The sequence below is a fragment of the Lycium ferocissimum genome, chromosome 12 (genome assembly GCF_029784015.1).
Source record: "Lycium ferocissimum isolate CSIRO_LF1 chromosome 12, AGI_CSIRO_Lferr_CH_V1, whole genome shotgun sequence".
Classification (NCBI taxonomy): Eukaryota; Viridiplantae; Streptophyta; class Magnoliopsida; order Solanales; family Solanaceae; genus Lycium; species Lycium ferocissimum.
The window spans coordinates 11,659,781-11,672,198 of NC_081353.1; the positions used below are offsets into that span (position 1 = coordinate 11,659,781).

General features: G+C 35.4%; 1 protein-coding gene across 1 annotated transcript; it reads left to right on the plus strand.

The window, feature by feature from the left end:
* Positions 1-3,940: 3,940 nt before the first annotated feature.
* On the plus strand, positions 3,941-10,269 carry LOC132039883 (replication protein A 32 kDa subunit A-like). Its single transcript, XM_059430430.1, has 10 exons — positions 3,941-4,227; positions 4,352-4,462; positions 5,335-5,432; positions 6,194-6,235; positions 6,314-6,391; positions 7,911-7,989; positions 8,102-8,185; positions 8,279-8,358; positions 9,728-9,796; positions 9,909-10,269. The coding sequence occupies exons 1-10, from the start codon at positions 4,138-4,140 to the stop codon at positions 9,988-9,990; spliced, it is 813 nt and encodes a 270-aa protein (XP_059286413.1). The 5' UTR covers positions 3,941-4,137; the 3' UTR covers positions 9,991-10,269.
* Positions 10,270-12,418: the final 2,149 nt, after the last annotated feature.

Sequence of the window (12,418 nt, forward strand, 5' to 3'; positions counted from 1 at the left end):
TAGTTAATTATGAGAGAATGGCATGTATCAGCACGAGCCCAACATGAAGGAGATCTGAAGGATATACAATCAGCTCTATTTGCTAAAACTTGACTAGTGTAAAATTAAACAAATTTTTCTAAAGTTGATAGCAATGTAGCTCATTATTTGGAAACAAACTATCGCAATGAAATTTACACCATCTTAAACTGAACTTTATCGCTTTTTGATTGGTAGATACACTTTGAAGAGGAATTCTTTAGTGTATATAAAAGATCAAAATCAATGGTACACTCAAATATCTAATGCATAATTGAAAAAAACAAATATTACATCATGATAGTTGCCTCAGCACTAAACCATAACACAATTAATTGTCTTCTATTTTCTCATATACTTAGTAGTATATTTGCTCTTCGCCCTGCAATGTTCGGAGTAGCTTATCAGTATAATCTAAGCAAGGATATATATATATACATATATATAGCTTATATATCAAGCTCTACGATGGATTTTAAGGAACGAAAGCTAATGCATATATAGGTATTGAGAAATATATCAAAAGTATATCAGTGCATACTAAACATGTTCCATAAATACTATCCATAACAATAAATCATACCTAGATATGAAGTGGATTGTTGAGGCAGCTCATCAACAATAACTAATACAAATACAAGCTCTGATTTGAATTCATGAAACACATGCTGGCTATTTGATCGGGCTATGTCCTAAAACATGACCGGCAAGAACTTATAGGGAATTGACCGATGTAGATTATTTAGCTTATAGAAAGCTGAAAATGGAATGAAATGAGACATAATGGTTACTGTAGAGTCGTTAAGTTTAAGGACAAACGAGAATGAAAGAACTTAATGGTGAACAAATGAAAGTAAATAGCATAGAAAAGATAATAATCTAAGCTCTGCGAGAGCAACGACCGATATCTTAGCTGTAAGAGTGTCAATTACAATATGCACATAAGCATATCAGGAAGGCATGTGTGTATACCCACGTTATCAGGAACACAACAGAAGGGATAAACACAAATGGGTACAAGAAGCTCGAATAAACAGTTTGAAGCTTGGAGAACACGGTTCTAAATAAATCAAGCAACTAACATTTAGTATTTTCTATTTCAGCAAAAATAAATGGAGTATATGTTTTAGATTAGAGAGGATTGCATATGCCTAAGATCAAATTTCTACAACTATCTTTTCTTTCCATTGACCACTTTGTCGTTTCATTCACCTTTCATGCAAAGTTCTGTCTCATCTAGAGCAAAAACAAAATATCATTGAAACTATGTATTTGAATACACCCGAATCAATACCTTAAATCAACTACATGAGGCCTTCTCCTAACGATCTCAATCAGCATTTATGGCTAATTTCTAACAAAATAATAAGCTTCGGGGGCAAGTTATTTCTTTTGGTTTAGGGGTGGAGTTTCGAAGAAATAGCTAGCGAAGGCACAATTATAAGTGAATAATTAAGAAACTTACTAGGGATTGCAAACTTTGCTTTACAATTCAGAAATAAATTGTCAAAATTCAATAATCAATTACATATTTCTCCATAGATAAAATTCATAAATCAAGAATCAGGGCTTTTACATCATTAAAATCAAAGGGAAAATATTTTTCATAAACTCCATGTTACTTGATCACATAAATCACCAAACTGATGCTTTCTAACTCTCTAGGAGGAGTGAAAGCCACTTGACTCTAAGAAAAGCAGATGGATCCTATCTCCTAATCGAACACTCATTTCTATCTATTGATAGAAAGATCTCAGTCAGATACCGGAATAGTACATCATTTAGGCATCATTTTCACTTAATTGACGCATATATACTACCTTCAAACATGGTTAATATTCTTAGCTTCGCAGAGGTATTACATGATATCCATAGACTAACAATGAGTTGTTGATTCCTCAAGTGATTGTACCAGAAATTCATGAAATTTAGCACATGAGACATAATTATATATAGATAATTGCAAGGAGCTCTTCTTTTTGTTTAGAAAACCAAGAATATATTTGAAGTTTATATAATTCTGATAAGCTTAAGTGCATTCGTGTTTTGATGATTGTCAAACTGATTCAGAACCAGATAGAGACCTGGTCTGTGATCTGCTCTGTGCGCCTTGCACGGTAAGTTGAGATAGCTGTAAAGCCGAGCTACTCACTGCACATAAGTACAGCAGTTGAGCTGGCCCTTGCTTTAGGTCAAATATTGAATGAGTGGTCTCTATCCATCCCACATGCTTCCCACTATATATACAACATGTTGCAACATATTGTGTATCACTCGAAAAACCTAATCTAAATTGGGCAAAAGCTGCTGTCACAAGATTTCAGGTGATCACAAGAACAAGTCACTTGCAAAACTGAAGAACCCGATCCAGATACGAATTTAGTCTAAGTTATTTATGTTGTTGTAAGTCTTTGTTCTGTTGTGCTAAAATTGTAAACCTACTCTTCCCAAAAAGAAAGTTGTTGTAGGTATATCAAATTCTTAGTAGTTGTTAGGTAGTTTTCCTTTCAATCTATTAAGTGGTACCCTTAGCTAAAGTTAGCTTAGGTGTATTAGTTGGGTTTGGCTAGAGGTAGTCAACCTTAGTTTCCTTGGCTAGAGTTAGTCAAGTGGAGGTATTTGCAATCGGTGTATTGCAAGGGTTGAGGGACTACCGGAGTTAGTTCCTAGGTTGCCACCATTGTAAGAGTTGAGGGATTATGGGATTTAGTTCCTAGCTTACGATAGGTTGTAATCTGAAGTTGCTCATGTAGTGGAGTTGAAGTCCTACTGGGGTAGGTCGTGGTTTTTAATCCCTTAAGCAAGGAGTTTTTTATGGTAAAAGCAGTCCCTTCTTTACTTACTGCATTGCATAAGGAAACTGGTACACAGCTAGGTCCCTCATACATTATTTGGCGGACTCACAACCTGTAACAAATTCGTTATACTGGATTTAAATTTTCAGTCCCCACTTTAAATTGATTCTTGACAAATCAGTTTTTTTTTATTTGCAATTCCTAAAATCTCCTGTAATTATAATCTCTCATCCTATGTGATCAAAATAAAAAATAGGAAAGAGGAGTAAGAAATTACTCAGTCCACCTTATGAACTTCTGCAGTTAATAGACATTTTATTAGATATAATTCAAAATTGATTATTATAGTACTAAGTCGGAAAAAATATAAGTTTAGCAAGGTCGATCGTACTAACAACCACGCAAATATCTAAGGCTTTTCTTGGCACACAAATTTTAAAAGTCTTTCTTTTTTTTTTAAACTTTTTAAACTCCGGGCCTAGTCAAATGGTGCTACATTAATTAGTAAGAAGGGAGTAGTGTAGTAAACACTTTTCATTTTTTTTGGGCGGACTGCCCTTCAAACACGTCGATCTTTAATTTTTGCCCCTCAAATTGCCGGTCTTTAAGTTTTGTCATTCGCCTAAAAAAGTGATCGAAAATATCTTGAGGTTCTGGTTCGAACCCGGCTCAGTAAAAAAAAAAAATTTCACAAGATAAGGTTTCACGAAAGTTAGGCCGAACTTATAAGGCCTAGCTTAGTTATGCTATTGTTCCAAGTTAGGCCTTATAAGACATAACTTCTGTAGTTCTAAGTTATGCCTAAGACAAAAGTTATGCCTTACGACATAATTTCTGTACAGAAACTATGCCTAAGGCATAACTTCTATATAGAAATTATGCCTTAAGTCATAACTGGCCTTATGAAATTTTTTCTTTTTACTCTACTGGGATTCTACAGAAGGCCTAACTCTTGCCCGAATAAACTTAATTTGTTATGAAATTCTGTCTTGTAATTTTTTTTATATATGCTACAGGGGTTCAAACCCAAAATCTCAGATATTTTTGGTCGATTAAAGTGTCAAAACAAAAATTAAAGACCACCTCGAATAAGACCATTTGTGCGAATACCCCAACACTTTTTCTGTGTGTTGGATCAATTTTCCGTAGCCCTGCACGGCTGCACCCTTAGGTTTATTGGCGGGAAAAATAACTGAAAATGGCGGGAACTTGGTCAACATTTTGATAGAGTTACATATAGAATGTGAAACTACCGCTCTATGAACTTTCAGTGAAAACACCCAATTTAATCAATACTGTATCCCTTTAGTGCGATCAAAGAAAGATGTTTGGAAGCAGTCAATTGGACTCATTTTCTAGTGGAGGTTTTATGCCTTCTCAAGGCGGCTCCGATCCTTCTCGCACTTCCGCTAAGGTGTCATCTCTACTTCAAAATCGCATTTTTTATTTTTTAAATTCATTATATTTTGCATACAAAGCTATAAACTATAAACATGTATTGTTTTTAATTCATTGTATTTTGTTTGTTGATTTTGCAGAGTCGGGATAACCCACCTCTGCTTCCGCTAACAGTGAAACAGATAAGCGAAGCAGTTCAATCAAGTGATGAGAAATCTAACTTTGTTGTTGATGGTGTCGATGTCAACAATGTAAGTAGTAATTCTTTTATTATTCTTTTTCTCTATCAACTCAACAATTTGTCTCTCTTTTTTTTTTTTTTTTTTTTTTTTTTTTTTTTTTTTGTTTTTCAGTTCGTTCTCAAAGGAATCACGGGAGAAATTTATGTCACATTTTAAGTTGAAATTTATGGAAACTACGCTAGTGTTTGGCCATAGATTTTGGATCAGATTTTGAAAATTTATCTTCAAAATGTTTTCAAGCAGTTTTTTGGGAGAAATTTCACTCCCACTCATGAAACTTCAATTTTTTTTTTCCCAAGTAAAATGTATGTCCAAACACAACTTCAAGTTTCAAAAATCACAACTTTAAAACTCAAATTTCAATTTTCAACTTCAAAATCTATGGCCAAACAGGAAGATGTTTTAAATCTCAACTGTTTGTGATTCCAATAATTCAGCAAGTATTTGTAAAATTGTAATCAGAGGAAAAAAAAAAAAAGTTTGACAATTCATACAGTAATAGTGTCATATAAAATGGGGATGGGGTAATGTTTTGGATTACTTGATTTTTTGTTTGGTTATTCAGTACCTTTGACGAAATTTAGTTATTCTGTGAAACTTTTGAGGTCTAATAATTTTGTGTGGGTCAGGATTTTATTTGGTTTTATGTTCAATTATGAAAACTCACTTAATTTTGGAGTTAGTTTGTTTTTGTGGGTCAAGGTTTTGATTTGCCAATGAACTCTAGATCTAATGGTTAAGCTAGTGTTTCAGTAGTGCTGTGTACTAAGGTGCCATTTTCGCGATGTGTAAATATGTAAATTTATTCCTTCCACTAGAAAAAAGATATTTTTGGGTTTGTATGTGAATTTGCAAGAAACTTTACCCAATTTTTGGTTTAGGTGAGATTGGTCGGGATGGCATTTAAGAAATCTGAGAGAGTGACAGATGTGTCGTTTGCGATTGATGATGGCACTGGTCGCATTGAATGCACTAGATGGTAAATTTTCTTGCCTATTCTTTTTCTTGACATTACATTTTCTCAATAGATATTTATACTCAAGTTGACTGTTGTTGTTGTGCCGAGGGTCTATCAGAAACAGCCTCTCTACCCACAAAGGTAGGTGTAAGGTTTCCGTAAATCCTACCCTCCCTAGACCCCCCTTGTGGGATTACACTGGGTATGTTGTTGTTACTCAAGTTGACTATTATATTCATAACCGTTATATAAAGATGGATAATAGTACACGTTGGGTCTACAGCTGTTAATGGGGCACGTGATGCTCATCCTAAGGGGATCAATTGCTGCAAGAGCACTTAGATTTCTTGTAATTCCTAAACAATTGAAGCATTTGAGATTGTGGTACGTGGATGTGTACTGTGGTACTAGTCATTTTCCTGTCAGTTGGTTTGTGTGGTTTTACCCCTACTACTGCTTTCAGTAAATATAAATGAAGGTGCCTTCTCAAAAAAATAAAATCCTCCTTAAGAGTACATGAAAATGAAGATAAATATATATTGTTGTCTTTTCTCTAATTGAAACACAATAAGGTTAACCAAACTTAACAAAATTTGGGAGCTTAATGCACTATCTTGAAGCTTGGCATCATCTACCTTGATGGCTCTAGGTTTAATCTCTTTCTGTTTTAAGTTGGTTAAGGCACTCTGCCTAATTAACATTTCTAGAGAACCCTGAAAGTTCCTTAAGTTGGTTTAAGGCACTCTATATACTAAAGTTGTGTCTTTCTATCCGTTTTACAGGGTGAATGATGCTGTGGATACCAAGGAAGTGGAGGAAGTATCGTAAGTCACGTCTCTATTAATCATTTGGGAGCCAATGATATGTTTGCTCTTTACCTTCTAACACATTGTTTTAATCAGGGATGGAATGTATGTCCGGGTCCATGGACACTTGAAAGGTTTTCAGGGTAAAACACAACTAGTGGTCTTTGCTATCAGGTATGTAAAGTGTATACTTTAATACTTGTTCTATTTTAATAAATGCTCTTTGCTTGTACGATCTTAACTAGTCTATGGCCAAATTTTTCTTATGTGTTAATGCAATTGTGCTGTAGCTCTTCATTAGTTTCTGAAGGATAACGCCTTTTTCTTATCAAGAGATGGTCAAGGCTATGACCCTATAATGTCTTCAACGAATGAAACTGCCTTTTTGCTGGAACATTCACACCCTTAATTTTTGTTCAATGAGTCGGGGAAAAGCTAATTCATAATCTTGTGCTAACCCTCTTCCACTTGTTAGTTTTGATGGCAAGGATGATCTCCCTTTGTTCAGTTATTTGTGTTCTCTTTGGTTTCAACCTTAGCGCAGTCCTTCAAGTGTGAGGTGTTTATTGAGTATCATAAAGATTTACAGTGTATGTTTTATGGTGTTTAGTCAGTTGAACTTTATGCTGTTTATCAAATTTTGGTATGATTAGTCATTTCAAGCAGTGGCGGAGCCAGGATTTTCACCTAAGGGGTTTAAAAATATGAAGAAGTAAATACACGAAGAAGTCAAGGGGGTTCAACATCTTCTATATGTACATAAAAAAATAATTTTAACCTCGTATATACACTGTAATTTTTCGCCGATGGGGTTTGGAAACCCCTGGAGCCTACCTAGCTCTCCCTCTGATTTCAAGTATGTTACATCTGCTTTCTAGGTAGTTTTGTTAAACATTTCAAGACTGACCCATAATTTATCAATTAGGCCACCTCCTGTTGTTGTGCACTGTGTTAAAGTTTGTGTTCCCAACTTTGTTTTTGCCTAGAGAAGGTAGAATGCTAGAAGACAAACAATTAAACATTGGACGCTTGGGACATGATATGGAATTGAATCAGGACAGCTTAGTGTTTATTTATATAAACAATTCTCTTTGGACTTGTGTACTCTTTGTTTCTGTCAACAACGTCCTCCGAGTGTCTTTCCAGATGGTATGAGTTTTTCGAATATTGATTTCCAAATCTATTGATCTAGCTTTCAATTCCTATGTGTGGATTTCTTTTTTTTTTTCCCTTTCTTGATCATTTTTAGGATATCTTTAGGTGAGAGTATCATTGGGTGGTTTGTGGTTGAACTTTGCTGCATGTTTCATAAGTCCACAAATCAGCCTTATCTAAATTTGGATTACTTGTAATTTTGGGATCTTATATTGTCTATCCATTATGGACCTTAGTTTTAGTTAGATGGCACCCTAGTAACTCCTAACTTTTCTAACACAAGATTTTATCTCCGCGGGTTTTGTTTATGCTGCATGTGCTACAAATGCAAAACGAAGTTGGTTATTTTAGCTTTTATTTTCCCCCAAAATATGATTGTAAGTGTGATTAAAGTTTGCCCCAAATCTCTTCTTTTCTAGTCCTCAGCAAAAGGTTTATCCTGGCACCAGAGCCAAAAAAGAATCACGTCATTTTATATAGTGATTCTTTTATGAGCTTATCAATAAACCCCCTATTTTGGTCTTTGATGATATTTCAGACCTATAACTGATTACAATGAGGTTGCTACCCACTTCCTTGAATGTATCTATGTCCATCACTGCAATAGGAAGCCACAGGTATAATTCTAGTTCTAAAAGCAACTGACAGTCTAATATACAGCATCCTTTTATTTCTCTATAACCCCACATGTTGAATAACTTCTTACACTTCTCTACATATGAGATACAGAGCGGTCTTTCTGTCTCCACTCCTGGCCAAACTGATGCGCCTGCAGCTGTTAGTACCCCTTCAGGTGGATACAATTCCAGTCAAGTAAGTAAATGATGATTGCAGATTGCCATTCTACTATTCATCACGCTCCGACGATTTTGTTTGATCATCTGCTTTATCCATTACTTTTTTCAGTTCTCTGGACAATTGAACATTGATGGCCTCAAGGGCATGGAAAAAGTTGTGATCGATTATTTGGAACAACCGTCATCACTGTAAGTTGTCTAATATGCTGTTAATCATAATACCGATTCATGCTTTACATGGGTTCTCTTTAGTTGATAAACTATTTTTAAAGCGCAAATGTTATGGATCATGGTGGTATGCTTTCCCAATGACAGGCTAGTTTTCTAGAGTTCAAATTAACTTGACTATCCAACTTGAGGATATAGTTGGTTTTGGTTTTGGTTCTCTCTCCATCTCAACTCAAATGATGCTTGTTCATCTTTAAGTTAAGATTCTCTTAAAATGAAGATTTATTCAGTGTTTGAAATCCATGCTTCTTCGCGATTTTAGCTGTATGTATTTTGTTATTTTTCTCATTTTGTTCTTCAAAAGCATACAAAAGAATTGTCAAAATATAAGTTTGAACAAGATTCGCTTTCCAAAAAAAGACAAGGAACTTCAAATTGAAGAAAAGAGAGCAACATTATCCTTGGGTCACACTTGTTTCTGAGGGTTAGACAGTATCTAATTGCCTTTTAAGCATTCCAAGTAAGTTTGGTAGCCGCAAGAATATAGGGTTTGCCTGAGTTTGAGTAACTTTTCTACAAAATTGCACTTGTCATTCATTCACTCATACATACTTACATACATACACACACATGTATACACAGACACATATATACACACAACAGTCCAAATCCTCTTGAGCAGACACTGAAAACATGATTTATCTGTATTCATTTTGCAATGAAGAAAAAATGCTCTGAGACTATTCTGGTGAACTTTCTGGGATAAGCATATCTTGGTCGGATCATTGATTCTGGAAAAAGTTATAGTTTTGAAATAAAAAAGAGGTAAGCAGATTCGAAACTGCTGGCCTACGTGTGGCACATATATTTGAACTCTTGAAATAACCGACTTAACGTGCTGAAGGCATTTGATTCGACATTAGTTGCCACTCCTTTGAACCAAATTGGAATAATTTTCAGTGCGTGATTGGTCATATATATTTGTAGCATTAATATTCAAGGATGGCGGAAATTGTGTTTCGATATGGATACAAAAAATAAAAACAATGCTCTCTATTTGTAGGAGTAGGTGGTATTGATTAGTGGAGGGAATGACAATAGTTCTGCCCTTAAACTAGCAAAAGGAGGAAGATTTCACTGCTTTATTTGGAAATCAAGATCGATATCATTTCCTAGAGTTAAACATAACCAGCTTGTACCAATTTTGCCTTTTATGGAACATATAGTTGTCTGCCGAGCAGTTTTGCAACATGTTGCCCTCAACTGCTTCTTGCTACCATGCTGTAATATTGTAATAGGGGCCTTTTGAAGATGCTGCATTCATCTTCGTTTGAGTTGATCATGTTCCCTTACTCTAGATTGCAAAAACTGACAATCTTTCCATGTTCAGTGCGCAGGAGAAAGGGATACACCGGAATGAAATTGCTCAACAACTTAAAGTTCCTCTGGAGAAAATCATGTATATCTCTTTATCTATCAAACAAAAAGATAAAGGACAATTTTGTTCCTCATTTTCATTGCATGTAACAAGTACCTACTTTATAACCTTAACCATTTTTGAATCTTGATAGGGAAGCAATAACATCTCTTGAATCGGAAGGGCTGGTTTACTCTACCATCGATGAATGTCACTACAAGTCGACAAGTGCTTAAAGCTTTGCTTACATGCTCAGGGACTCAGAGGAAAGATCATAGTAAGCTTGACCTCGTCAAATATATCAAGTTTTAGGAACTGATTTCTCGCATTGCAGTCTAGCTCTGAATTGGAGTCGATTTATGGACGAAGCTAAGCCTGTGACCAATATTTTCTTTTTGTTTTGTCAAGAGTCGTGGATCTGTTTGCCACTCCTGTTTTGATGTAAAGAATTATCTATGGATAGAGATAAGCAGGTCTTTCGTCTTTAAAATTAAATCCACTTTTTGGCAGACCAAGTTGTGTAGCAACTCTATTGGAGTCACTTTGGGAGCTCAATGTTTTCTTCTTTCATTCATTGGTCAAATGTCTCTTATATTGAGAGCATTGGTCAACTGACCTACATCCTCAGAAACCTCTTTTACAAAGCCAAAATGGTTAACCCAAGTAGCTCAGAAATTTTAACCACCATTTGACGTTTGCACCAAAAACAATAAATGCAACACATTGCATCTTTTGTAAAGTTTTTATCACTTAATCATGGTTAAGTGATGAGAGTGCTTCAATTTGTGAGGCTTAAGGATATTTGGTTTGGTGCAAACAATGTGATGGTAAATGTTATCGTAAAAAGACTTCTACAATCAAGTAAACAACAGATGGCTAATTAGAATCAAGTCAGTGATAAGACAGTTCCATTTCACGTGAGAAGCTTGCTTCCTTGATGATAATGGCTTCAGAATCAGAATCAAGGATGATTTGATGCAGTTGTTCAACATACCAGTCATGAAGCTATTAACAAGGCATCACCGAAGTTGCATCGCGCTGGAACGTGGAAATGGAATTATATCCATAGTAGGTGAAAATAGTTAACCATCATAGACATTGGTTATGCTAGAATGAGATATTTTCGTAGGACAAATGTAGAGAATATAGCAGCAAAATCTGAATCTATTTTCTATAGGTGTAACTAATTTGAAATTTGTGTTATGAGTAGGATAACATCCGGTAGCTCAGTTGGTTAGCTACTTGAACTTTCACCTTGTTGGTGAGGGTTTGAATCCCCACGTGCAATTCCCTTCCCTATTTCCCCATTTCCCCTTTCCCTATCCCCTATGTAATAAAAAACGACGTCTACTAATGACCAAAGTGACCCTTTTGTAACCTACTCTTTTCATTTTGGCTGTTGAGGCTTTATCTAGGGGGTTGAATGCATTATATGAAAAAACAAATTTTGTGGAGTTTGGTATGCCTAAATGGAGTCCAAGAATCAACCATCTAATGCAGATGATACAATTCTTTTTGTCTGCTGAGCAATAGTCAGTGAAGTTAATGTTGAAAGGTGATAGCTAGATATGAAAAAGCTTCAAGACAGTGGGTGAATCTGATTAAAAGTCCTTTCTATCCTTCACTTTGGAGTGCGTTTATGATCAACAAATACTGTAAAAAGCTTCATTCTGTAATTACACAAGCAAAAGGTGCATCACCTATTTGGAGAAAGCTGATGTTAGTAAGGGAGCTGGTTGAACATCAAATTTGGTGGCAAGTAAAAATGAGGTGACTCTAGTTTTTGGTTTGACAACTGGACTAATCTTAGAGCATTATACCATGTACTACCTGAAGTCAGTGCTGAGGATGAGATAGAAGTGAACCAGTTTGCCAATTCAGAAGGTTGGAATGCTCAAGTATTGAGACAGTATTTACCAAAAGAATATGTGCAGCATGTGGTGAATAATATTCCTCCTCCTGATTCAACAACAGAATTGGATATAAGTTGGTGGTTGTTAGAGAAGAGTGGAAAATTGTCAATTAAAAGTGCATGGGAATATGTGAGACATAGAGAGATGAAGATGAATATATACAACCAGATGTGGAGGAAACATCTTCCTTTCAAGTTCTCATTGACACTTTGGAGAGCATGGAAGTGTAAAATGCTAGTTGATGATATTTTGTGCAGAAGAGGGATTCAACTACCATTTAAATGCTTTTGTTGTACAGAACCACATCAGGAGACATTATCACACCTTTTTCTAACCTCTTCTACAGCCTCAAAATTGTGGAGAATGTTTGCTAATTTTGCAGGTGTTCATTTGGTAGGACAGCACATTCCATACATGATAACAAATTAGTGGAAAAAGGATTGCAGGCCCATTCTGAAGCCTATAGTTCATGCAGTTCCTGCAATCATCATGTGGACATTATGGAATAGAAGAAACAACATCAAACATGGAGGATCAATGGGGTTTAACAGTCTAGTATATCATATAAATAGAACCTTATGGGAATTACTACAAATTGTTTATCCAAAACTGAAGGATATTCCATCTAATCTACCCTCAATGATTCATTATTTGGAAGAGTTCAAGCCTAGAATGAGTTATCAATTCATTCATTAGACTCCACCTCCAAATGGTATTATCAAGTGCAATACAGATGGTGCAAGCAGAGGAA

Coding starts and splice junctions, on each gene's coding strand:
- LOC132039883 (XM_059430430.1), top strand. CDS start 4,138: ATGTTTGGAAGCAGTCAATTGGACTCATTTTCTAGTGGAGGTTTTATG. Junction 8,359..9,727: donor TTGGAACAACCGTCATCACT/GTAAGTTGTCTA, acceptor TTCCATGTTCAG/TGCGCAGGAGAAAGGGATAC. Junction 9,797..9,908: donor GTTCCTCTGGAGAAAATCAT/GTATATCTCTTT, acceptor GAATCTTGATAG/GGAAGCAATAACATCTCTTG.